Source organism: Syngnathus typhle, unplaced genomic scaffold, assembly GCF_033458585.1.
Source record: "Syngnathus typhle isolate RoL2023-S1 ecotype Sweden unplaced genomic scaffold, RoL_Styp_1.0 HiC_scaffold_436, whole genome shotgun sequence".
NCBI lineage: Eukaryota > Metazoa > Chordata > Actinopteri > Syngnathiformes > Syngnathidae > Syngnathus > Syngnathus typhle.
This window is the reverse complement of record NW_026872338.1, coordinates 1-27,091: the sequence shown is the minus strand read 5'-3', so window position 1 is coordinate 27,091 and position 27,091 is coordinate 1. Positions and strand designations below refer to the sequence as shown.

The 27,091-nt window shown below is 42.5% G+C and overlaps 2 protein-coding genes across 2 annotated transcripts; one reads left to right on the top strand and one right to left on the bottom strand.

Annotated features, from left to right (window-relative positions):
* Positions 1-744: 744 nt before the first annotated feature.
* On the top strand, positions 745-18,204 carry LOC133149704 (A disintegrin and metalloproteinase with thrombospondin motifs 3-like). Its single transcript, XM_061271917.1, has 13 exons — positions 745-881; positions 2,531-2,663; positions 4,082-4,195; positions 4,546-4,691; positions 5,507-5,682; positions 6,303-6,436; positions 6,501-6,624; positions 10,720-10,883; positions 12,957-13,113; positions 13,229-13,361; positions 13,700-13,907; positions 14,504-14,621; positions 15,379-18,204. The coding sequence occupies exons 1-13, from the start codon at positions 745-747 to the stop codon at positions 16,026-16,028; spliced, it is 2,394 nt and encodes a 797-aa protein (XP_061127901.1). The 3' UTR covers positions 16,029-18,204.
* Positions 18,205-21,759: 3,555 nt separating this feature from the next.
* Positions 21,760-26,798, bottom strand: LOC133149705 (neuropeptide FF receptor 2-like). The gene is made up of 3 exons (XM_061271918.1): positions 26,480-26,798; positions 25,653-25,752; positions 21,760-24,997 (listed from the first exon to the last, which is right to left on the bottom strand). Exons 1-3 carry the CDS (start codon positions 26,784-26,786, stop codon positions 24,145-24,147), a joined length of 1,260 nt encoding a protein of 419 aa, XP_061127902.1. The 5' UTR covers positions 26,787-26,798; the 3' UTR covers positions 21,760-24,144.
* Positions 26,799-27,091: the final 293 nt, after the last annotated feature.

Sequence of the window (27,091 nt, the reverse complement as noted above, 5' to 3'; positions counted from 1 at the left end):
AATAGGGTTTAAGGAAGATCATTTACCATGAAATAATTGCTCCGCTTTCAACACTGAAGAAAACATCCGTGGAAGTTGTAAAATATTTATTATTGCAAAACACCGAAAGGCTCGTTAATTGTCCGTATTGTCCACAGAGTCATTTATCTGTTGGCAAAAAAAATAAAGAAATCATCCCAGGGGTTATTTATCGGGCTGTCGGGCGAGCGCTTCGAGCTTGACCGCACTTTGCATTTCCCAAACCTCTCGACGCTCCGCGAATGAACTCCGGTGCGGCCTCGAAGATGCGCTTTCGGCTGTGCTGACCAACGATGCAGAACGAGCGCGTCCGTATGAGCTTTTTTCGAGGCATAACTTTCATTGGTTTCATTTGTTGCCATTTCTGAGAATGCTTTTGGAACAAATCAATCGTATGAGTCGTCATTATCTTTTTCTCTGCTGTCCCCGAAGCAGATTGCACACAACACTTGGCCAAAAGTTAATATGAAATGTGTTTGTGTTCAAAGATGGGGGAATGTTGTTTTCCCCCAAACGTCAATAATAAGAAAATTGAACAACCTCAAGTCTGTCAGAGATGTTTTGGAAAATTGTGAGGTGTGCGACAGAGGACTGTAATGAGAATACAGAGTTGGAAGAAAATGCGGTGTACCAACCAAATGGCATACGTGTGTGTACGTGTGTGTGCGTGTGTGTGCGTGTGTGTGCGTGTGTGTGCGTGTGTGTGTGTGTGTGCGCAGGTTGGGCATGGAGCACGACGGCCAAGGTAACCGTTGCGGGGACGAGACGACGATGGGCAGCGTGATGGCTCCTCTGGTCCAGGCGGCTTTCCACCGCTACCACTGGTCGATGTGCAGCGGGCAAGAACTCAAGCGATACATCCAGTATGTCGAGCATTGTCGCTCCGGCAATTATTCTGTCTCCATTTGAGACGTTTTTTTTTTTTGTCCCCCATTCTGAGTCAGATGTTCTGTCAATTATATGTAATGGATTTCTGCAAAGGGGTGCTGTCGTGATGACGCTCCTCATCCGGGAGCCTCCGTCAAATCCAATCAAAGTTAGATCAGTTTGCCTGAACTCGCTTTCACTGACAGACTTTTTTTTTTTTTTTTTCTTCTGAAGATGTCTCACTGCACTTCAAACAACAGGAAAGTTCACTTTTGGAGACTTTAGCTTCGATTTGGTTTGCAACCGTATGTGAATTGCGAGTGGCCGGGCAAAAACTTTCATGTTTTGTAAATACGAATTAGAGGGGCGACAACTCATCAATTTGTTGTTGGGGTTTTTTTTTTTGCCATGAAGGAAAAAAAGTTACATTCACATTTGTAAATGTGCAAATGAACAGGCGTGTTTTTGTTTGTCACCTTTATGAATGGCGAGGGCAAGTGTTTGGCTTTTCTTTTTTTTTTTTTTTCTTTTTTTTATGTGAACGAACAGGAGCGTTTCCATTTTTTGCAAGGATGAGAAATGACAGAGGGCCACTTAGCTGTGAACGGACAGATTGATAGAGGCATGCGGCAGCCATTGGGGAAAAAAAAATAGGCAACATCTCAAGCGTGGCGGGGATTGATGCAAACGCACACCCCGCGTTCAGATCTCCATCCGGCCGTAAAACAATCAGTCGCCGGTGCTCGGCAACGCGCACGTGTATCGACTGCTGCGCCTGCTCAATGAGAAGGCTTCCAAGTGCGGGAACGATGCTGTCCTGCTCTGTTGGCAAGAGCACATGTCTTGCGTCTTTCCATCCAATTTCACACGTGCCAGGTTAGAATTTTCAAGTCAACCGTGACACAAAGGAATGAACCAGCCAGATGGGTTTTTAATGCCGCCACAATCTGCCCGAGCCATACCGCAGACACACAAACGCAGGCGTCGGTTCGAGACGTTAATCCAAGGACCGCAAAGGTCACATTTAATAGATAGAACTACAATTTTTCTTTCTTCCAAACTTTTAATGAAATGTCTTAAGATGTACAAACAGACAACAGAGAATCACACGTCGCTTTAAAACAACTAAACTGTTGTGTCATAAGAACAGCCCTCACTAGCATCATGCTAATGTGTAGCGGAAAAGGCTATTGACATGCTAACGGTTAACATCAGTAGTCACAGGTTTTATTTCCCTTTTAAGCAATGGATATTTGAACACAAATAGTGAAACAAGCAAATTCTCAGCCGCTTTGACACGTGACACTCATAGACTAGTGGCTAACTGTTTAGCTAGTTAGCAGCCGGCCAACTGACTGCTTGTCACTGAATAGGCCAGGTCTGCCTATAGATTATATATGAATAATAAATTGTTTGGACGTTACTTGGCAATAGTCTGTCTGTAGTGAGACAGGTCTGCATTACGTATCTCGGTTGTTATTTTTTATTTGAAATGATTCAAACCTGAAATTGGAGTAGGGTGTGTACACTTTGTGTATGAGCAGACATGTTGACATTTTGCATGTAGCCGTCAGCAGGTTGACCGCTATGTTCGCGTTTTGTATTCATGAGACCTACGCGAGTGAACCTTTTGTCTCCTCACCAGCACGTACGACTGCCTGCTGGATGACCCCTTCAAGCACGACTGGCCGCAGCTCCCCGAGCTGCCCGGGATCAACTATTCCATGGACGAGCAGTGCCGCTTCGACTTTGGCGTAGGCTACAAGATCTGCACCTCGGTGAGTTAGCCAAAGCGCCCCCCCGGTGAGCTTTGACTGTGTTTGTTTGTGCACTGATCGCGCGAGTCTCGCCTGGCAATTAGTTGTTCATTTCAAGTCCTATTGAAGAGAACGTGTTGTTAGGGGTCTTGTTTATTTTGTTGTGATGGCAAAGTGTGCGAGAACAAAACGTGATGATTGCAATGGAAGAGTTCACTCGGGGAAAGGATGGCCCGGCTGCTCGATACCAAATAGCATATCCTAATGAAATAGAATAAAATGGCGAACGATTAATCCATTTAAAATTAAAGAGCAGTGTATTTGAGAATATTGCATTGAAATTACTTATCCTAATAATATACAAAGACCCTACATTAAATGAGAAAAATTGGCATTTGAATTAAATTTATATTTCATCCTGGCCGCGAGAAGTCTGCTGCAATGAGGGCAATGCATGACTGGAGGGAAACGGGGCCGTGAGGCGACGTTTGCTCTTTTCCTTTGCCACCCCTCCTCCGCACGCCTCCTTTCCTCGCCAGACACCGCAGAGGCCACCGAGGCCCACCAGGCAGAGCGATTCGGTGCCGTGGACTCGCACCCCTCAATTGATACCGGAGCACTTTGTAATGTACTTACTTACACCCACGCAATTAATTAAATAATTACGACTACTTCTGAGTAGCATGCATATAGTTTGTACATTTTGTCAAATTGTTACACTGTTGATTTGCTGTAAATATATTGTTTTGCCATCAAAAGCACATTTTTGTTACTGTTGCTGGTATTTTATTGAACGATTGTTTAAGATGTATGAGAAGGCATCACGAAAGCAAAAATGATTAGTCGTGCATAAAATATATCTTTTGTTGTATTTTTTTGTTTAGCAACCAGTCCAAGCTGTACTATGACGTGATTGTATTTATATTCGTTCATTATGGCGGGGTCCACTTCATAAACAGCTGTTTTATTTCCCATTCTGCTCAGCAATCATTGCCTGCTGCTGCTACATTGTCGGCTGATAATTGCAGTCATATAAACAATATTTATCTCTCCGAAGCACAATCCTCTGCGACGTAATATCGACTTGAAGCAGTCCCCTCCCTTCCATTACACGCTTGACAGGTCATGTGACACCATTTGGCTGTTCCCTGAGATGAAATGCAAAGTAAGCACACCGCACTCGGTTGTCTACGGCAACATTTCCGAGTGTTGGTTTTTTTTCCCCCCCCGCCCTGCCACCCCACGATGTCCTCTAATCCTCTTCCGCCGAGGTTACTGATGAGCCTCTTTAAATCCACTCCTGCTTCGACGAAACGCTCAGTGATACTCGGGCCGCCGCGATACGTCCGCTCTCCTCCATTCATCCGGAGCTTGCGTCATTTTAAAGCTTCTCAAATGAACACAAAATAAAAAAAAAACTTTGATTGCATGTCTTTCAGTTCCGCACGTTCGACCCGTGCAAGCAGCTGTGGTGCAGTCACCCCGACAACCCTTACTTCTGCAAGACCAAGAAAGGCCCGCCCCTCGACGGAACCGAATGTGCGCCTGGCAAAGTAGGTCTATCTCATATCAATCCGTTTAATGCCGCTCCCAGTTGACTTTTACTGACCAACTTGCATTATTTCGTATTTAAATCAAAGAATGTGTCTTACTGGAGCGCTTCAAACTCAAATAGACTTCCTGTGTGGTTTCGGCCCCGAGTCTTTTCATCGGCTGAATTTTCAAGACATTTCCGACAGCCCCACCAAGCCAGTATTTTGGAACAACAAACAATTCCTGCAAATAGATGTCTTCTTTTTTTTTTTTAAAACGTTTCCATCGGGGCTTTTGCTAACCAAAACAGCAGCGTCTCCCAATACTGAAGCGTTTTCTGTGTTCACCTGCCACGTCGTGCGCCCTCTAGTGGTGCTACAAGGGTCACTGCATGTGGAAGAATCCCAGCCAGGTGAAGCAAGACGGCGCCTGGGGCCTGTGGGGTAAACATGGCTCCTGCTCGCGCTCCTGCGGGACCGGCGTCCGCCTCCGGACGCGACAGTGCAACCAACCCACGTAACTATTACACGCTGACATTTGTCTCTTCCATTCTTGTTTTGTGAAGCGCCATTTGGTGAACTGTAGATAAAGTGCTGTATAAGTTCAGTCCATTTACCGTTTAAATTTAATTAGGAAAGGTGACAACCAAATCACTTTATAAAAATCCACAAATGGTCGCTGTAGGCTAAAATGCTAGTTGCCATAAATATTTTAAATATTATACAAATGTGACTTTTCAAAACAATTGAAAGTGCCTGGCTTTCTTCTGGCACTAGCAGTCTTTTCTTTTTTTTAAAAAAAAATTCTTGCATTTAGCATTTAAGTTAAACATCGTGAAAAATCACGAATTATAATATCAAGCAATTAAAAATACGTAAACTCTATATAATGTATATTCTTGCACCATGAATATATCAATTGAATTATTAGATCTAATATTGACATCCTTGCATATGTGTTATCCTGAAATATTTCAATATTAGTCATAGATTTCAATACTGATATTAGTGCAACTGAATATTCAATAAGAAAAGATTATCAAGAAAAAGTTGAAGAATTCATTGTGACATATGCTTAAAGTAAAGACGATGGTATAATAGGAGGAGAATATTTGCAGTGAAAATACTGTGATTAAGTGCGCTCATATATTGAAGCCTCGGAATGGAACAAAGGTGTCCACTAAAAGCAAAGGTAGCCAGAAGGTCGCGTCACATATTAGCATAACTTGAAGGCTAAATCTGTCTTCTCTATTCTTAGACGGGGGAGAGCTAACGTTCGATGACGATAGCCACAAGCTAACTATCAAATGTCCCTTCTTTGCCCGCCTGAAGTCCCCTCAATGGCGGCCAGGACTGCCCTGGGGTCAACTTTGAGTACCAGCTGTGCAACACAGACGACTGCCCTAAGCATTTTGAGGACTTTCGAGCGCAACAGTGTCAACTCCGCAACTCCCACTTTGAGTTCCAAAGTGCCAAGCATCATTGGCTGCCCTACGAGCATCCCGACGGTGAGTCGGGCCGCCGCCGCCGCTGATGCATCGCTCGCTGGGTTCCCAGTGGGGGAGGGAGGGAGGGAGGGGGGGCGAGTGTATATTTGGTTGACTCGGGGTCAAGGCGCCCTTTCGTCAAGGTGTGGTGACACTGCCAACTGCCGCCCCAAAGGCGCTGAAAATGTCACATTTGCATGTGTTGGACAAGAAAAGGGCTCTTGGGTGAGTGTCTCTTTGCACAATAGGAATAAACAGCTGAGAAAAACGCCATTGATGATTTACGCAATTGTGATTGTCCCCTTTTTGCAGTTGATCATAATTGATTGATTGATAATTGAGGAAAAAATAAACAACTAGGAATAATACACATGATAAAAAAATAAGTGTTTTAAGGAAAAAATAATCTACAAGAGAAAAAAAAAATAGATTTGCTGGACAGGTCCAATTATTCCTCGCTCGTTATTCTTGACAACTTTCATTTAGCCCAAGAGAAATAAACACGACAAGAAATAATCAATATGACCAAAAAATACTTAATTGAATGCAACCAGCCAGCGAGACACCACAAACGCAATAATTGGAAATTTCTTTCAAATTGAAAACAAGTCGACTAATCCCTCTGGCCTTGATTCTTGTAGCCAACAAGAGATGCCATTTGTACTGTCAGTCCAAGGAAACGGGCGACGTGGCCTACATGAAGCAGCTGGTGCATGACGGCACGCGATGCTCCTACAAGGAGGCCTACAGTGTCTGCATCCGCGGCGAGTGTGTGGTAAGACCTGTGACCAAAAATCTTTTTTTTCCCCCATTATTCAACTATATACTTCAATCTTTAGAAAGTCGGCTGCGACCGTGAAATCGGCTCCAACAAAGTTGACGACAAGTGCGGCGTTTGCGGAGGAGACAACTCCCACTGTCGCACCGTCAAAGGAACCTTCACCCGGACTCCCAAGAAAGCCGGTAAGCCAAAAAATACTCCTGCCACGCCTGCACTAACAGCTAACTTTCTTTTTTTTCTTTTTTTTTTTTTTAATACACATAACTTAAAATTGCACCAAGTGAGCGATCCGTCTTTTTTTTCCCCCCCGATCTGTGTCTGTCAGGCGTTTTCAAAAGGGTGAGTAGTTTGGGTGTTTTATGAATCCGAACGTTGACAGCCGATAAACTAAGCGACTCGGCTGTCAAAATCGTCAGGAATAAGAAGCTTGTTAATTACTGAAGACGTAATTAAGTCCCACTTTCTTTCTTTTTTTTTTTTGTAAACAAAATCCCATTATGCACTGACTTCTATGCTTTGGTTTTAATTGAAGTGTCTTCTCTCAGGTTATCTCCACTCACCAGGCACACTATGTGACACCCACCACCAAAGTCTCCGGAAATATATTTAATACCTGTAATCGTTCGTTGGAGTTTGCCCTCCTTCATTTTGAGCTCAGCGCATAACATTAAGACTTTATATCGGTGAAATAGTTAACGTTGTATCATCAGCTTGCGCAATAGAAATCGCAGTCACAGCAAAGGTATTTTCGGCCATTTTAAAAATGTCTGCCATGTGATGACTCATCTCGTCAGGCATTCACGATACATAATAGAAAGAAACTGAATCCTTTTTTTCCCCCGATACTGGCCGATACTAAGTATCGATACTCGCAATTGTGATGAAAATGTCTTATACTTTAAATCAAACTGAAAAGAAAACATGTTACGCAAGTATAAAACAATTTAAAATTGCAACTTGTCATCCAACTGCATGTTTTAAAAGTTTTTCACCCAAATAATTCCACACCAAAAATCGACATGATGGCACACAGTTAATATTGGGTCAAAGACCTCCCTCTTTCATTTTTATTTATTTTTTTGATCATGAAATGATTCATTCTTAACATCATCTAACATCTTTTAACAGGGAAAGCGTTAAACAAGAGAGCCCAAAAAGAAAGCCATTTGTTGGAAAACACACTGTGCAAGTATCCATCGTTGTAGCCGTCCAGATTGTAGCGCAGACCGCTAACACTTACCCTTGTTGCTACTTTCTGCTGCTAATAATGAACCACGTAGGCTTGTGGTCAATACACGTTTGTCCACTTCATGTGATTATTTCCGGTGCCACGCTAACTTAACCCTCTGTGTGTGTGTCTGTGTGTGTGTGAGTGTGTGTGTGTGCGTGTGTGTGCGTGTGTGTACAGCATCCCGTAGACATCCCCGGCAGACCATTACAGGCAATCTAGTGCGATGGTGTCGGCCATTTTGTGAAGCAATTACAGTGGAATCTCCAAAGTCTAACACCCAAAGATGGTGGCAAAGCACTATTTTTGTCTAAAGGAAGCTCCTTAACGTACTTCAACATCACTCCTTGGCGCAAACATGCCACAAGATGGAGCTTTGATAACACTTCTTTCCCGGACTGATCGTCGTTACTCACCGATACCGAGTACCGATACCGCTTTTGAAGCCCCTCAATTCATTCCAGCATGGTTCCTTTAGACAAAGATGCCACAAGATGGTGCCAAATCATTGAGGTTTCAAAAATGAACCAGCATCTTGGCAAATGCTGAGTCATCAAATTCGCTCAAGTTCACTCAAATTGATTTTATTTTTAAAATCAGAAAAGTCTCCCTTAGTTAGTAAAAGTTTTTTGACTGCAACAAACGACTTTGATGGTTCCACTGGATTTGAATTTAAACTGGATATTCACCCTGGATGTGTGTGTGTGTTTTTTTTTTTTTTTAAATGAAACCCACCTCACAACTCAACCCCCTGCCCCCCCCCCCCCCCCCCCCTGCCTTTCCGACCCTGCAGCTGGATCCAAAGTAGGATTGCAGGCCGTGTTGTCCCTGCAGCCGTGCCACCTGTCGTAACCTTGCCGAAGCCAACCGCATCCGTAATAGCCTCTCGGAGCTTCACGCCGTCCGTGTCGTGTGACCCCCTCCGCCAATGTCGAGGGGGTCAAGCAATTACAACCCCCCACAGGGTTCTTCCGCCCTCAAACTAAATTCCATTCGCATCCAGCGTGAAGTCCCACCCGCTTTGCTGATCTGATCCCATGTGATCCGATCCGACGCCTGCAAACAAACTAACAGCTTTGTTTCGTTCCAAAAGGGAAAACCAGAGGAGCCTTCTCGTTGCCCAAAGGAGCTCGCAATGTCTTTTTAAATGAGAGCGAAGAGTTTAGAAATGTCATCGGTGAGTCACGGGAGGTTTGTAAGAACGGTGGACATCCCTGCCAGACTTTGCTGCCCGCTAGTCTACTAAACACGTTGATGTTTTTTTTTTTTGTTTTTGCTCGGGTTGTTGTTTGGTTTTCATTCGCACAGCAACTGAATATCTGCCAAGGCTAAAACATTTTTCACCTCCAAATTTTAGAAAGCAATAGGATTCCTTTCACAAGGAATGCCTTGGACAAAATGTAAAGCCCCAACAATTTCAAATGTTCACAATTTCCGCTAGCTTTTATAAATAAAACAAAAATAAAAAACATAAACCACAAACAAAGCAGTGGAATTAAAATGTGCTAAGAAATAAACCAAACCACTAGAAATAATCCACATTTAAAAAATAAGAGGAGCATCCTCACAGTCCACATTGAGCTTGCCAAACAAACCAAATCGCCTTGGCAGAGGTAACAAAGACCTCCTTTGGTATTCCAAGCGTCCGTACGTGTGAATGAAAACCTCTTAAAATGAAATTCTTGTTCTCGGGGCTGCTTTGTAGAGCCAAGCGTGCGGGATGTCCACCCTTGCAAACCCTGCGTCCTTTCTGCTTATCTTACGCGTCTTCTGTCTGTGTTTCTCTTTTTGTTTCTTCCCTTTTTTATTTTTTTGGGGGCGCCAAAGGCTACCTTAAGATGTTTCTCATTCCTCCTGGAGCTAGACATGTCATCATCCAAGAACATGAGGCCTCCCCTCAAATTCTTGGTAAGTGTGACATCGCTACGCGACTGGGAGGCGGCTAACGGACGTCGTCTCCCTTGTTGCCGTTACGATGCTAATCGTAACGTATATACAAATGAAAAACATTCATCTATTCTGCATGAAGCCTTGCATAATTTATTTCTTGGCACTCCACCGTCCATGCATTATGGAACATTAATGCGATTAAAGACACTATGGCTTAGAATAGCCGCAGACAAAAACACTCAGCCATCGAAATAGCTCCACCGCGTTTATGTTGAGTCGATTCGCGTAGATCTGACCGATTGACGGAATTCAAATCAAAATGGCAGTGGACGAGAAAGGAATTTTCAAACCACAGTGATTGTAAGGAGATTTTTTGATGGATCCAGGTTTTGGGATTTGAGTTTGGTTAGGTGTTGTGAAATGTTGCTGATGGAGAATGTGAAAAAGAAATTCAAACTAAGTTGCTGTTGAAAAGCCAAAGCGTCCCTTGCATCTTGTCGCTTTCGTGCCGGCAGGGGAGTGATGACAGCTCGCGTGTGTCCCGAGCCTTCACAGTTTTGTTATTTCCAAGGAAAATTGTCTTCATTAAAATGCGGTGCTGCGGCAGATGATTGTTTGTGCCACTCTTTGGTGTTGGGCTTTCACGGAATATCAAATCACATATTAGCGTTGAGGCGGTCTTACCGTCGACATTGATAGACGCTACAAGAAGCTTGGAAATAGTAGTAGTATTGGAAGTTTATCTGTTGTGATTTTTTTTTTTTTTAATAATCACATTTATATAAAATACTCGCCCCCTCCCCCCCCTGCGCCCAATTCATTTAAAATGGCCGTGTTATTTAGATTTGGATTTTTGCTATTTATAGGCTGGCGCCATCCCTACCCCCCCCTGTCTAGTTTTAAATTGTAATATCCGCGTTCACCACTAGATGGCAGACATCATTGTTTAAAAACTGTGCGGTGCTATTTGTCCTCCAGTAGTCCAGATAAAAAATTGCTTTAACGGTCTTGTTTGCACCTCAAATTGAACCGGCAAATTAAATCCAGCCTCTGTTTGACGTTACTTTGCAATCGCTGTGTCGCAAGCGCTGCCGGAGCAAAATCCACGCTCTTTGTGGAGCCGCTTCTCCTTGATTCATAACAAAATGGCCAATTGCAGCAATCAAGAACCAGGCGACGGGCCACTACATCCTCAACGGCAAAGGAGAGGAGCTCAAGTCCAGGACCTTCATCGATTTGGGCGTGGAGTGGCACTACAACATCGAGGAAGACGTGGAAACGCTACACACCGACGGACCCCTGCACGACCCCGTGGTGGTTCTGGTAAGGAGGAATTTGTTACGTCTGTGCGTGTCTGTCAAGGAGACACTTGGGGGTCTACGCAAGCGCTTCCTTTTTTTGCAGCAGCAGTGTTGGGTAACCCCTACGAGCTTAGATCATTTAAAACCGACGGGTTCAAAGTTCACCGATAAGAGCAAAGTGGACGGTGAAAATCAGCAATTCATAAAAGAGTAACCCGAAAGGGGCATTCTAATCGGATGCCACCTCGTCTGGGTCGTCTCGACACAGGGGAGCAGCGGCTCCGGTCTGAATTGAAAATTGGAGAGATGTTTTTTGAAAACTCTGAGGGAAGAGCACTTAGTAATATGTAAACACAAACGTGGGGACAGATAAAAAAAAATACATCAAATTGAGCATATTTGGAAATAAAAGGTTTCTGCGTAACGGAAACAAACTTCATTTAAGAAAACATTGTGGGCATCAATCTTTCCCTCATATCAACACTGATTTCAGCGGCGCACTTTTCAATAAGCAATCAAGATGAGACGAGACGCAATTTCCCTGTCGAAATTACAGCTATCGTTCTGTCAAATGTGTTCAATTGAATCCAGTCTGCAAATGGGCCAATCACCAAATATTTGACACACATCGTACTTGATAACTTAATTGTACTGCATATGTTCTTGTGCCCTAAAGCGCACACAATGACAATAATTACAGTCATGGGCAACTTAAAGGTTTTGTATTTCTCATCTAAAATGGTGCTTGAAAAGTATTTTTTTTGCAGATAGACAAATGTCATGTTGCCAACTGACCATGGCTTTAATATTTCACGTCGGTTTCATGTCTGGATTAGCATGGTGAACCTAATAGGGTCCCAGTACGGACCCTTGTGGGACCCCGCAGGAGTGCAGTGCACCACTAGTGCATAATATAAGGTCTTCACATGTTTAATGTGAATTCATATTGTAGAATGTAAAAAAAAAAAAGTCAAACTATATTCCAGCGATTCCCAAACTTAATAAATCAAAAGCATGAGAAAAGGTCACAGCACAGCACCAAATAAAAATATTAACAAAACACGTGAATGAATTCTGAGCCATGACTTAAAGTCTGTTGGAGTGTAAACGCATCTAACTGAAAAGCATTTATTGGTCCTGCCCTAAAATGAATCCAAAAAGAAATGAATGAGAAGAACATTTATGACAAATTAATTGGAATCTCCCAGAAATGTCCTCGGTGTGTATCATAAGTAGACGCACTCAAAAAGGAAATCCAACTTTGGTATATAGCAGTGCTTCTCAAATAGTGGGGCGCGCCCCCCTTGGGGGGCGCGGTGCTATTCCTGGGGGGGCGCGTGTGACCCTGGGGAACAGGCTTTTTTTTTTGGCAGTACTAGAATAAAGTGTAATTGCGCGTTTACTACAGCAGGGGGCAGTGGCGCTCTCATTGTTACTTCTGTCACGTTTGCGACAGTGCAACATTTTACGACTTACAAGACAAGTTAGGATAGTCACGGTGGGGAGGGGGGGCGCGAATAGTTTTCTTCTTGCTAGGGGGGGGGCGTAACAGAAAATAATTGAGAAGCACTGGTATATAGAAATAGAGAGGCTTGTCATTGTTGCGTTTTAAATTCATTTGAATCCATCCGACTCACCATCAGCCTTGCGAATTCAAAAGACGTCCTTTTATATCCCAAATATCGCTTTTCAAAGGTACATTTGTTTGAATGACAAAGCGCTTCGTGTCACTCAATATTACAAATGATGCTAGTTTCAAAAGAGATGCTTTAATAGAATATTGAATGCTGCTTAATTACACGCATTGGTGAGACGCTTCTATTTAAACGTGACAAAGAGAACTGGCACAGGATCATTTGCTTGATAACTGCAAAGAAAAGTCATTTGCTAATATCTGGAAGTGGAAAGTAATAGTGCTTTGCTATTAAGCAAGATCCAGCGACTATGACTCAAAACAAAATTGATTTAAATACCAAAGCTGGCCCCCTCTGTATTTAGTCAGTAGTTTCTTGCTCGACATACACAAAGAAGACGACACATACGATTGAACATAGGCTTTCTTGGCTATTCGTGATATTCTCTTCCTGTGTGCCAGATCATACCCAAAGAAAACGACACGCGGTCCACTCTGATGTACAAGTACATTATCCACGAAGACTCGGTGCCCGTCAACAACAACAATGTGATCCAGGAGGACACGTATGAGTGGGCTCTCAAGAGCTGGTCTCCTTGCTCGAAGCCCTGCGCCGGAGGTAAAGAACGCATTTGAAAGACAATCTGCTAGCACCGTTCATTTGCATTTCACACAGCATGTACATAATGAATTTGACACTATCGTTGAATATTTGTTTTTCGTCGTTACTCGAGGCTACCAATACACCAAGTACGGCTGCCGGAAGAAAGGCGACACCAAGATGATCCACAGGGGCTACTGTGACGTCGGCAAAAAGCCCAAACCCATAAGACGCATGTGCAACCTGCAGGACTGCACGCAACCCCAGTGAGTGTGTTTTTTTCTAGTTTTATTTTCATTTCACATCGACACATGTTGACAGGTTAATTGCAATGGTGCCGAGCCCTCATCAAGGCCTTTAATTTGATGACTCGACTTGGTTTATAATAAATTGCAGGAGGAAACATTGTCATCACATAAGGTCATATTGACTAATTCTGAACTCAAATAAATTGCTTTTAAATAAGCCCAGGTAAAATAAGATAACGAAGATAAGCTATGATGAAAAATAAGCTAAACTAAGTTAAATTAAACTATACTAAAACAAGCTAAGCTAACATAAAGGAAGAGAAGTGTCCCGCGTGAGCCTCCCCATTTTTTCGCAGGTGGATCTCGGATGAATGGGAACATTGCACGCGCACGTGCGGCAGCCTGGGCTTCCAGGTGCGCACGGTGCGCTGCGTCCAGCTGCTGCACGACGCCGCCAACCGCTCGGTGCACAGCAAGTACTGCAGCGGCGACCGGCCCGACACTCGCAGGCCCTGCAACCGTCTGGCTTGCCCCTCGCACTGGAGGACGGGAGCCTGGTCCGAGGTAAAAGGGATTTTACTCCTTTAAATGATTTATTATCATTGCATTCAAGAACTGATTTAATGTGTTTGATATTTGTCAATCTAATACTTGCCTGATATTCTTTGCTAATTTGGCAGCGTCAAATTTCCTCTCAGGCGATGTGTGGCTCATCTGCACAAGTTGCAGCTCACAGCTTGTAATCTTCAAACATTCGGAAAACTAAGACGACAGGCTGTCACACATGGAAAACGTTTTATTGGGATTAAGAGTAGGAAAGATGCAAACAAATTAACAAATTAATTATCCATCGTGAAAGCCTTTAATTTGAGGCATCACATGATTTGGTGTTTGTGTTTCTGTCAGTTTTTCAAGCAAAAAACTCGGGGGGGGGGGGGGATTTATGGTTTCATCATCACATGTTGGCATGATGACAAAGAAGTGGGAAATCTGAAAAGCTATCCTCGAGGCTTTTATTTTCAATTTTTTTTTTTTTTTGCCGTAAGAGGTGAGTTTTTATGTTTTGAGGATACCCACCTCAACATGTAAGGGCATTATAACAAAGAGGATTTTCTGGGTTATGAAGACCGACTGATCGCAAATCTCCACTTGTTGCGCAGTGCTCCGTCACTTGCGGCGAGGGCACGGAGAGGCGACTGGTCACCTGCCGAATTGGAGACCATTGCGGCGGAGACAAGCCGGAGAACGTGCGCATATGCCGGCCTGGACCATGCCACGGTGAGGAGAAATTTACATCAAATGTAAATTTAGTCAAGAAATGCGTGCGTGTTTGTCAAAACATCTCTTCGGAACGAAAACCAATTTTAAAGCAACTGTGTGTAATGTTTTAAACAGTATGTGATCAAGGTAGGGTTTTTTTTTTTTTTTTTTTTTTTTTTTTATGAAGCAGAATCCAAAGCGATCTAATTGTATATATTTGATTGTGTTTTAATTATAAATGTAACTACTGTTCATCCAAGTTGCTATGGCAGTCGAATGCATTAACGGACCGGCCAGGACGAGCTCGTCTCTGACGGGCATTCTGGGCCACGCTGACGGTTTGAAAAGTATCTTATCTAGGCAGACATTTTCTGCACCACTTATTCTGCACTGGGTCACCAGAGGGCAACTGGAGTCTTTCATCTCCCATTCCACAGTAGTCATCAATGAACTCAACACACAGTTTGGACACATCAGAGAAAATTTCGTCAGTAAGTGTAGGGTTGTTGTTTTTTTAAACAAACGGAATGTTTCATAAACACTGGATAATTTATCATCTTCAATGACTAAATAGTAAATGTGTTTTTGTATCCATCAGAAGCAGCTGAATTAACGTATTTTCAAAGATCTCAAAGACGATTGAGCCAATCTAACGTATGTGTTTTTATGAACATCAGTAAACCGGGTGTCCGTGTTTTGGCCAGAACAAGTGATCGATCCTCTCTTTGAAGCTCGTTGCTTTGCTCTCATACGTTGACGCCCTTTGATTTTTCAGACGAGCCCTGCCACGGAGACAAATCCATCTTCTGCCAGATGGAGGTTTTGGCTCGCTACTGCTCCATCCCGGGCTACAACAAACTCTGCTGCGAGTCATGCAGCAAACGGGCGACAGGGGGCACTTTTTTCTCCGAGCCAGAGGACCACGTACGCTTCGGTTCTGCCTCTCAGTTGCTGGAGACGCTGATGGCCAATGCCACACGCGCCGCCAAACAACAACAAAATGCCAGCAGACGGCAACAAAATGGCAATAAGCCACAGGAAAATGGTGGCAAACAGCAACAAAATGGCGGGAAAGCGCAGCCAAACGGCGGGAAAGCACAGTCAAACGGCGGGAAAGCGCAGCCAAATGGCGGGAAAGCGCAGCCAAATGGCGGGAAAGCGCAGCCAAATGGCGGGAAAGCGCAGCCAAATGGCGGGAAACAGCAACAAAGTGGTCGGAAACAGCCGCTAAACAACGGGAAACAACAACAAAACGCCGGCCGGTCGAGACTGGTCACCACGCCTGCCCCACCCAAGAAAGCCAAAACGGCGCCAACGCCCCGGAGGAACCCGAGGGACGCCGCCCACGACGGGAGGCAGCGGCCCGCGGGTGGCGGCTTCACCGACAGCCGGTGGCCCACCACGTACTCGCAAGTGGAGAGATGAAAGTGGCGCCTTCTTTTCATGGGACTACGCAGACACAGCAGCTTCATCCTTCACCCGCTAACATCAACGACGACGTCCTCATCGAAGACACAAACAAAGAGGTGCTGGTTCACTTTGTTATTTAGAGTTACCGAGCTGTCGTAGATAGGAAGCCAGAGCAGTTGTTTCACAAAGGGCACAAAAATTTTAAGGGATTTTTGTCAAACACAAAACCATTCAAATCACACATAGGAGCAATGAAACTCTTTCCGGATGTCAAACAGAAACCTCACTTTATTTTTCTTTAATGTAAAGTTCTTGCTGTCATAACATGTGGAAACGACCCTAACAATGTTGAGATGAAAATCGGATCATCAAAGCCAACAAAGTTCCTCAAAAATCCACCGTGTGTTTTTTAGTCTCGATAAACATACGCGTTTGAATAAATATCAACTCGGAAAGGCCGTTTACTGTACAAATACATATAGTTCTGGACATCAAAGCTAATTTAGTCATCAATGACCCTAATAGATTTGACTTTTTTTATATAAAAAAAATATATATATATTTAGTCTTCAATGAGACTTAAGCGATTTCCCCAAATATCAAGGACAGATAAGTTTTTGAGAAAAGCAAGGGACACACGTTGGGAGACTAATTGGACTTTTAAGAACTTATTGTGTGTCTTATAAGACATCAAAGATAATTTAAAGTCTTCAATGAACCTTTAAAAAAAATAAAACAATCAAAAAGAACTACTCTTGAGAGAAGTAACAAAATATCACATTCAATTTAGTCCCTACAAACCGAATCATACCTGTTTTCATAAATATTAAAATGATATTTATTGTTGCTATTGTGAATAGCTTGTTGCTAGAACATCAAAGGCAGTTGCTCTTTTTATTCAAATCAAAATTCTGCATATGGCATACTTAGTACAAGGTGATATGGAATTATGACATGATAGTGATTTAGTATTTACAAACTGGATCCATTTTCTCCTTTACCATCTCAGTGTTTATTAATATGAAACTGTTAACATGTGTTTGTACCTAGCTGGATGTAGCAGCTGTAACTTTCCAAAGCTACAGCCACAGCTAGCTTTGTCTTAGCTTCACTCACTGAAAATAATTTTTGATGAAAACAACGCACAACAGCTACACGTTTGCCGAAAGTATTCTCTACTTACACATTAGCATGTTTAGCATCTGCCTAGCATGGGTGGATTTTACAAATGATTTTGATTTACCGTGGCGCAACACAATTGGCGCAAAAGCGGCTGCCAATCTTTTACCTTCATTAGCGTCTTGAGCAAGTCGCTCCCATCTTTACCCTGAACTAACATCTTTAGCATCCTAATGTGATCACAAATGTTGATCATTTGGATGGGCCTTTTCACAATTTCTGGGGATTAACAATGACGAATGGAACATTCCGAACGTCCTTCCAGAGAATTCATATTTGATACTTGAATACATGCTAGAATTAAATGTAGTGTCTCGCTATATCTGCCCATTTCTTCCGTTTATAGCTTGGCTTTGCTCACGTCCAACATTTTAGCAATGATCTAAATGGCGTTTTTGATGACTGAAGAAGACAACACGAAGAAAACCAGAAAACAACAACAACGGATTTCCTCACAAGCACGCCATGCATCTGACTGCAATAAAAACACAACACAACAATGTATAGTACGTGTATATAGATAGCATTGAGTGCAAACATATTTATTGAAGGGCGGTGCTGATTGCGCAATAACATTTTTTTTACTTTTCCAGTAAGATTCTCATTTTTAAATTTTTTAAAAGATTTTTTTTTTATTAGAGTACTAGAATAGAAACTGACATTGTTTTTTGCAAACAATTAGATGTAAATATACACGCTCAATTTTGAGATGTTTGTCACCAGGCTGTCTTTTCACAGCTGTTTTTGTTTGTAGCAACTGACCCGGCGAGCGCTTCACGCTAACCGCTAGTGTATTTGTTAGCTGCGCGTCACTGCCGAGCTTTGTAATGACGCTAGTCGCGCAGGACAAAACCCCTGAGCCTCCTTCCAGTACTGTATCCATACAACCTGTGCATTGTCATGTCTCCATTGTGCTTGTCTTGTGTATTTTGTGTAGATCCAAGTGTACACTACTACTGATGCTGTTTGTTGGAATGGGGAGCACATAGCAATAAAGAATAGGATCAACATGGCCGCCTCGCCGCTCTTTTTGTTTTTTATTAGTCAATGGATATAAAAGATAATGGATCTTTGTGAATTACAGATACTAACATTGATAGTTACTATGGCAACCCAAATCACCCACCTACAAATATAGGCGGACTCGACAGGACAGTCAAGTAGCATTAGCACTAGCATCGATGCTAATGTCGTCCAGTGTTTTTGTGCAATGATTGGTTCTATCATTAGCCACGAGTGTATTTTGCAGTGAAATTTTAAAAAAAAATAATAAAATTGCTTTACACATTCGGTGAATAATCTCCCATATCTTATTTAGTCGGTTCCTTTCACTTAATTTAAGACAATGAAAGCGCCTGCTGCGTAATTTGCTGCATGATGTGATTGTTTCTTCATGTTTTAAGCAACTGCCTGCAAAGCACACAACACACAAACGGAACGTCTCACTGGCAATAAAATTAATACTCCATTATGGCCCAATTGTATAGCTGGAAAAAGAGATGGAGCTAATATAGGGGGATTATTCTGCTTGTTTTATGTAAACCATTTTAATACCGTAGATGACGTCCCACTTGGTTGTATGGCGTCCCTCTGCTGGTATTTGTATAGCAGCAGATGGACTCTTCTTATAAAGTGCAAAGGGATTAGCAGAGAAAGTGGATTTCCATAAAACGGCAGAATACGGATGTTGCTTCCAATTCTTCAGAAAAGGGAAAAATGAATGAAATGAAACTAAGAAGCGAGTGCAACTGGGAATCGGGTGAGGAAGCGGCTGATGCCTCTTGAGAAATGGGAAGAGACAAAGCTGTCAGGCAGCAGCAATGTGAGCAAGGCAAGGCGGCTCACAGCAAAAATGAGGAATGGGGTGATAAAGATGGTGCAAGCCAGGAAGTTTTTTAACTTTTCACTTTTATTATATTATATTATAAAGCAATATATTTGTATATATATTTTTTTTTTCCAGTATACATTAGTGTTATTTGGGGGGGTATACAGTTTAATTTTAATTGTGTTGTTACAATCTGATTACATCGGGGCCACTGCGTTAATTTACATAAATGTGACTGATGGGTTCAAGTGTGAAAAGCAACCAGAAAAAGACTACATGAACTGGGCAGTTCAATAAAACACTAAGGCTGGGCGCATTTGTACCAACCCCAAAGGCATTTATGGACCCGATCTTTGCGTCGTTGTCGTTGCACGGCCTGCTACATTCGTTCCAACTACTTTGTAGCGTTCCATGTTAGAATATTGCAGCACAAAAACAATGGAAAATCGATTGTGGCCTATGGCTATGAAACATATATCCATTCAATAATTAAAATGTCATGCTAAGGCTATATCATCAATACATTTTAGTGTACATGTGCGGCAGAATAGCTTTCAAATCAATTGTGTCCTTGCCCTGACCTTTCGGACTACAAACGAAGGCCCGATTTTGCTTCCTTAACGTAAACTCCCTTTTGTTTATTGCGAGCACATCATAGCATTACTAAGGAAAATATTTCTCACCCACTCTCAATTCTATTGAGTCATTTCACTTATAAAATCGTCTTGAGCGACGTCACTGGCAGCTGGTGGTGGTAAAAATGCTCCAAATTGAAAAGCTTTTAATGACTGCCCCAGGAAATAGACCCTTGTGAATATTGTTGTGGCAGTTTCAATGGAATACTTTTCCGCTTGTTTTTTCCGCCTAAGGGAATGACGTCAAAGTGAGACAAAATAGTGCTGAGATGGAAGCAAATGATGAAAAAAAAAAGGCTGACTCAAGTCTCTTTTGGGCGGCTGCGTCAATTTGCATGACAGCGCTGCAGCTGTCTAGAGAGCAGCTCTCAATTTTTCCTTATAATCTGTCTTCTACCTCATGTGCTTTGATTTGTACGTTTTTTTTTCTCCATTCAGCGTTAAGCGTTAATTCAACAACAAAAACTGTACAGAAAACGAAGCCTACCAGAAAAGAAAATTTGAAGATCTGACTCACAAACAAAACAGACTGTGTTGGTGTTCAGATCTAAATTCCTCTTTGGAAATGGCCAAATTGTCCCGAAAATGGCTGCTTCAAACTAAAATGAAAGAAAATGTGAAGATCCGACTCACAAAAAAACCAGACTGTGTTGGTGTTCAGATCTAAATTCCTCTTTGGAAATGGCCAAATTGTCCCTAAAATGGCTGCGTCAAACTAAAATGAAAGATGTCCAGTCTCTTTTGAGACTATTGTGGGTCTTGTTATGATAGATGTGCCTACCGAATCTTATGTTTGAAATTGAACCTGACATGGGGGCTCAATTCTTTCAATGTTCTGGACAATGCTACTGAGCCAAAATGGCCGCTTCAAACCAAAATGGCTGACTTCCTGTGTCTTTTCAAACATGGCTTCTTAAGATGTTTCTAGTGGTCTAAATGTTTAACTCTCTTCTCTTTTTGTTAGTCTATTTTGGAAAGACCTACCTACTAAATGTTATATTGCTAAGTGAACCTGGCTTCAAAACCAAAATGGTGTTTGAAACCAAAATGGCTGACTGTGACTTGTGGCTTTGATCAAGAAATTCCAGGGGGCAATTCTGAGGTAAGATCTGCAATGTTTCCCATTGTTTGCGCGAATAACTGAAACAAAGAGTCGATTTAAGTCTTTATTGACAAAAATGAAGTGAACATAGCAAGCAATTCAGTCCTCTGTACATACACGAGAATCTCAAATCCAATTAGACGAGTTTGAAGCAGGAGGCAACCTTTGGCAGGCAGAACGTGAAATCTATATGCACAATTTCACACACATTTGATTGTACACGCAATGATATTTTTTCTTGGTACGTGCATATGACAGAGACAAGGGATTGTGCGTAGCCAGTCCATACCGGCTCCATTGGGGAATCCACGATAATCCGATTTAGACTGATCGACTTGTTGCCATGAAGAACGTCAAATGTATAAGACACAATATTCCTTTTTTTTTTTGTTACATACAAACTTCCGCGCCCGCAGCTTGAGTGCCTTGTTACCGCTTCATGTAGCTTAAGACGTTAACAGTTATTGTATATTGTGATTTTTTTTTTTTTTCGTAACGCATTGTAATCCATTAGCCATCAAAATTTTCGGTTTCTTTTATTTTTGTATGTTTTGTTCCCCTGAAGTCAAGATGCTACATTTTGTAAGTCAATAGCTCAAATCAAGATGTACTAATTGTTACTGTCACTTTTAATTGATTTAAAATCAAATTTTGATAGGTCGGACATGCAAAATATGGAGGACTGAAAGTGCCACAAAAAAATGAATACATCAGGAAATGTTTATTTAAAATGCTCATTAATTAATTAATTAATTAATTAAATGCCATTTGTTAATAAAATATGGAATTAAATTAATCAAGCAAATGAACAAATGCATCATTAATTAATAAATTAGATGTCCCATTATATATATATATATATATATATATATATATATATATATATATATATATATATATATATATATATATATGGGACATCTAATATATATATATTATATATAATATATATAAATTTCTTTTTAGGGTTGCACAATATATTATGTAATATATCTTGGCCCATGCAATATGCATATTGCAAAAACATGCAATAAGTTTGTGATGGAATTGTTTGCTTTTATCTTTTCTATATTTATTTTTTCATCTACAAATAAGTCTATTTCTGTGCCACGTTAGTGAGGCATGATTATTGCAAAGGTGTGCCATGGCATCCACAACAATTTACTGTATACTATAGAATATAGTAAAACTGCACTTTTTGAGAGGCCTTTTATAAATTGAACGTAACCTGTGCAATGGACAGACCTTTTTTGTAGCGACATAGGCAACGTCTTGGATCTTTGCGTTCCATTTGGGACAAGTCGAGAGAAAGTTTCTTTTTATCTGGAGGCACAGCAGTTTTTCACCGTTTTGATTCGACTCAGCCGTCAAATAAAGCAACAGACACCGGTCTAAACCGCCGAGACAATCAATGAGGTAACTATAGATCATGTGATGAGTAGCCCTTCACAAATCAGCAGGGCAACTATCGTGCCCCGAAATCGTTAAAACACACCTACAAATACTACATGACACTAATTCAACACAAACACACACACACACTCGCACGTTACACGTCCACATGCAGACTTGACGCAAGTACGTTCTAAACGTTCATCCACGTTTACAACACCGAAAACATTTTTTAATTTTTTTCATTACGTCGCATCACAGGCACAAAAATGCAATACATTCCCAAAAAAAAGCACTCTTTTGTTTTTTTAATGGACTTTAGTGTCCAGTCATTGTCAGGGAGCTGTTCCTAATATTTTGGCCCCCATGTTGTTCAAAATAATGATTCAGTCCTTTCATTTCAAACGTTTAACATTTGAGATCTTAAAAATATATCACATCCAAAATACAACCTTTTGAATTACTTGTATCTTGTTTTATTGTGCTTTTTCTTTTAACTGATCATGTTTTAAAAACATGTTTAATCAGTCTAAATAATATGAATAAATAGTTTTTGTATTTCAGCTGAATTGAATTTGACATGAAATTAATGATCCATTTTTCTTATGGAAACACGAATGTGCACCAAATGACGTGAGATAAAAACGTGGGGACGCAGAAACAAACGCGGGTGAGCAATTCTTATTTGAGGTGTTGAACACTGCACACAAAGATACCAAGCTGGCAGTGGAGGATCGCTCAGGCAGAAAATTGAGAGCCCCCCCTACCCAAGAAAAAAAAGCTTGAGGGTGCTGAGTTGTCCAAGTTTAGTTTGTGCAGCACAGCACCTAAGTTTACACTGGATGAAAAAAGGATTACAGGTGTTATGACATCCTCAGGCCCTGCTGACCGCCCACATGCTTCATCTACTTAGTTATGTTTAGCGCTAACTCGCTGTGTATTATGTGAAATATCTTGTCGGGAATATATTTCAAATTGTTTCCTTTCAGTCTATTCAGCTGGAGACTTTTTTGTGATTAACTAATCATATTTAGTGAAAATGATTCTTGATTGAATGGAACAACTGATTCAAAAGGCATTTGTTAGGATATTAAGATCAAGTTTATAAAGAGTCAGGCTTTTTTTTTTCTCTATCAATTCAAGTAGTACTCTTTTGTAGTACTTAATTTCAAATGAATTAATGAAACACATTAATGGTGGATCTAAAAAAAAATCAAAAATGTATCCATTTAATCTTATTCCATGGCCTTATAAAAGAAGGTGGCCATTGAATAAAAAGCTTTCTCCAGCATTGGCTTCAGCTTTGTAGGCTGATGATGCCATAAGAGGCGGATCTGAATGAGTTTCGAGGAGCAATGCGTCCTTTGTTCTTTGCTAGTGCTAACAAACAAAGCCATAATTGGTTACCAAAGTGTCTTTGGAGTACCAAAATGAGCAGAAAATACGTTCGGGCACCTTTCTCTATAATTATTTTACGAATGTCCGATCTTTCGGCTCTCTGAAATGCAGCAAAGTCAAAAGAAAAGTGAAGAAATGTTTGTGGATCACCCCAAATTGGTTTTGTTTGGACTGGTTAGCTTAGCATGCTTTTTCTTGGTCCATGGAGTAAGATGTCTGAAAAAATAATATTATTTCTATTGTGGGGTGGAGGTTCCCATTCTAAGAGCATCTTTCTAGATCCTCCCACCAGTTGTTAGCTTAGCAGGCTAGTTTGTTTTAGTAGATACTGTTTCAGTAGCTTTGAGCGTAAGCATCCACCAACAACAAAACATACCTGCAAAGTGCTATGAAGTTGGCAGAGGGAATGACTTAGTCCTGCTTCTGAAATCTGCATTGCACATTGTTGAGGATTTGCCTTTATACATTTATACATGAAGTTTTTGGGAAGGTCGGTGCCTTCATGAGTTCTCAGGGTACGACGCCAGCTCGTCATCATTTCCTTGGAGGTAGCTTCCTGAAGAGATCGGCACTGGGACGGAAAAACCACGGGTCGCTTCAAATTGACACGGCTGTTACGCCGCCGCTACTGCAGGAGCCCTTCTCCAAGTCCTCCAGGACCAAGTCCTGCTCCGCAACCTGAGGCACCCGCCTAGAGCTGCTTTTGTCCAGGCTGTTCAGCGAGATGGGCTCAACGGAAGTCTGCGCGTTATTGGCCGGCAGCACCGAGTTGGGCTGCAACCGGTGCGAGTACGTTTTCTTCCGCTGTCCGTCAGCCGCGCACAGGCTGAACTTGAACACCACCTGGAAACCCCGGCGGAAGTTCTCGTTGAAGAATCCGTAGATGATGGGGTTGACGCTGCTGTTGAAAAAGGCCAGCCAGTGGGCGAAGGGGTAGATGTAGATGTTGACGATGCGGTACTGTTGCTCGGTGAGCCGGGCGTAGTCGCTCAGCATCATGAGGGTCCACAGGGGCAGCCAGGACAGGATGAAGAGCAAGGCGACGATCAGCAGCATCTTGATCACACGCTGCTTCTTCTTGGAGACGCTGTGGCGGTTGTCGTGACCGGGCTTGCCGCCGGTAGGCATGGCGGTCTTGAAGAGCGTGATGCCGATGCGAGCGTACATCACGACGATGAGGGACAGCGGAGCCAGGTAGATGTTAGCGAACAAGACGGTGGTGTAAACCTTGCGCATCTCCTGTTTGGGCCAGTTCTCCCTGCACCAGTAAAAAGGAGTCGTTTTGTTGTCGTAGCCCAGCAGCACCTGGACGCTTTGCTCCTGCGTCACCTGCAGCATCACGCCCGACGGGCACATAATGGATATGGCCAGGACCCAGATAATGACGATGATTAGGGTGGCGGTGGAGACGGTCAGCTTTTGTTTGAATGGGTAGACGATGCATCGGAATCTGTGGAGGCATGAAAACAAAAGGGAATGAGTCCAGTGAAAAGAGATATTTGACGTCTATAGCCGTCAATGGCAGTGTTAAATAAGAATCCCGACCGTGGGATGAAATGGTGCAGGGACTTGTCACATTTGAGATAAACGCATGTCACCCCCCCAAAAAACTAATGGTGTGATTAAAAGTCAAGGTCTTCTGAAAATAAGTTCGCAAAGAAGGCGATCCCAGGAGAGCTTGAATCCGAAGCGCTTGACAGACATACGAGATGACACTGCCGTCTCTCAAAGCGCTCCAGACTCTCCCGTCCTTTCCAGCGGCACCAGACGACCTCGGGCTGGCCTGAATGACAAGAGGCACTACGAAGCGTCTGTCGCTATCGTACCGGCGGCCTTGTCGGTCGGCCCGTGGACGTGGCCGCTGTGAAACTCATCGGCAATCAGAAAGAAGGATGAACTGCTGTCATGTGGATTGACGGGGCAACCGGGCTTGAAAGTAGGACACGTCCAGGCGGACAAAGAACCAAGAACAATCCAGATGATGCTAGTTACGAGGCGGTGACGATGATGCCAGAGGTTTGTGTCACCCTGTTTGGGATTGATTCTCAACCCTTGGAACGCCACGTACTAGAAATGCTAGTACCGGTTTTGACCAGAAATAGTACCTGTCCACGGCGATGGCCACCAAAGTGAAGACGGACGCCGACACGGAGATGCCCTGCACCATGCCGCTCATTTTGCACACCATGCTTCCAAAGGGCCACCCTGAAGATAGCACAGGACAGGACAGGAGGGACAAGACAGAGGTTTGTATTTACAAGTGCCGGTTGTTGGTCTCACCTTCCATACAAATCTTTCATTTGCTGTTTTCTTGTTTTACAGCCCCCACACAAAAAAAATCTGTTTACTCTTAACTTGCTTCCTCACGGCTCACTTGCCTCACATCCACCCACTTCACCATTTTTATTTTTTTTTGCCAAAAAAGGGGGCCAAAAAGGAGTTGCTCCCTTAGCCTGCTTCCTCACTCCTTGGAATGAGGTAATTTGAACCAAATAATGTTAGGTTTTATTTTATTCATTTATTTAGGCAAAGTAAAATTAAGTTGACGTTGCCTTCCTGAGGCACAAAAGCTGATGGCGGTCAATCAGCCTTTCCTTTCATGTGATCCCCTCACACACATGAAATCTCTCATTATTGGCCGAATAATCATCCAAATGATGCGCGGGAGGTAAACGCTGTCATCAGATAGCCGAGCTTGTTGCCTGTCCGCCACGGCGGAAAATGACGAATTCTCATTGTCACTAGTGATCTTCTTTTGAAAATGGCGGTCATTAGAGACAAGAAAGGTCGTGGAAATAATTCCAATTCCAATTAAAGCCGTAAGCACCCGGGCGATGCAAAGATGGACTTGTTAAAAGGATGGATGGATGGATGGATGGATGGATGGATGGATGGATGGATGGATGGATGGATGGATGGATGGAATATTTACCTGTAATAATGTTATCCAGCAGCGTTGTTGGCATGCAGAAAATGCCCACCAAGAGGTCACTCACAGCGAGGTTGAGGATGAACAAGTTGGTGACGGTGCGCATGTTGCGGCTACGCAGCACGATGAAACACACCACGCCGTTGCCGGCCATGCACACCAGGAAGATGAGCAGGTAGGACACGATGAAGATGGCCGCCGTGGACGGGTGGTGCAGGTAAAAGCCCACGTAGGTCACGTTGTTTCTGGGAGGAAGGACGTCTTCCTCCGAGCTGTTGTAAAACGTCCAGTTGTCCAGTTGATGGTTCATTTTCAACCTTAAGAAGGAAACAGATGATTGACAGCTTTTATTTATGGAGCCTCGTCCCAGGAAAAATGATTGGCCCGTTACCGATACCCGCTGGTCCTTGCTAAAGATATATTTCAACCCAAAATATCTTATCTCTGTTTTTCTTCTTTCTACTTAATCAACCTTCCTTTGGTGGTAATCCACACGTCCTTGCACGTCCATACTCTTTTCATGCATGACCGGAGAAATATGAAGCTATTAACCGCTTCCAGTTTTTCATTACTGATATTTATGTGGACTGTTTTGTTAGCAGTAGTCATACTCTT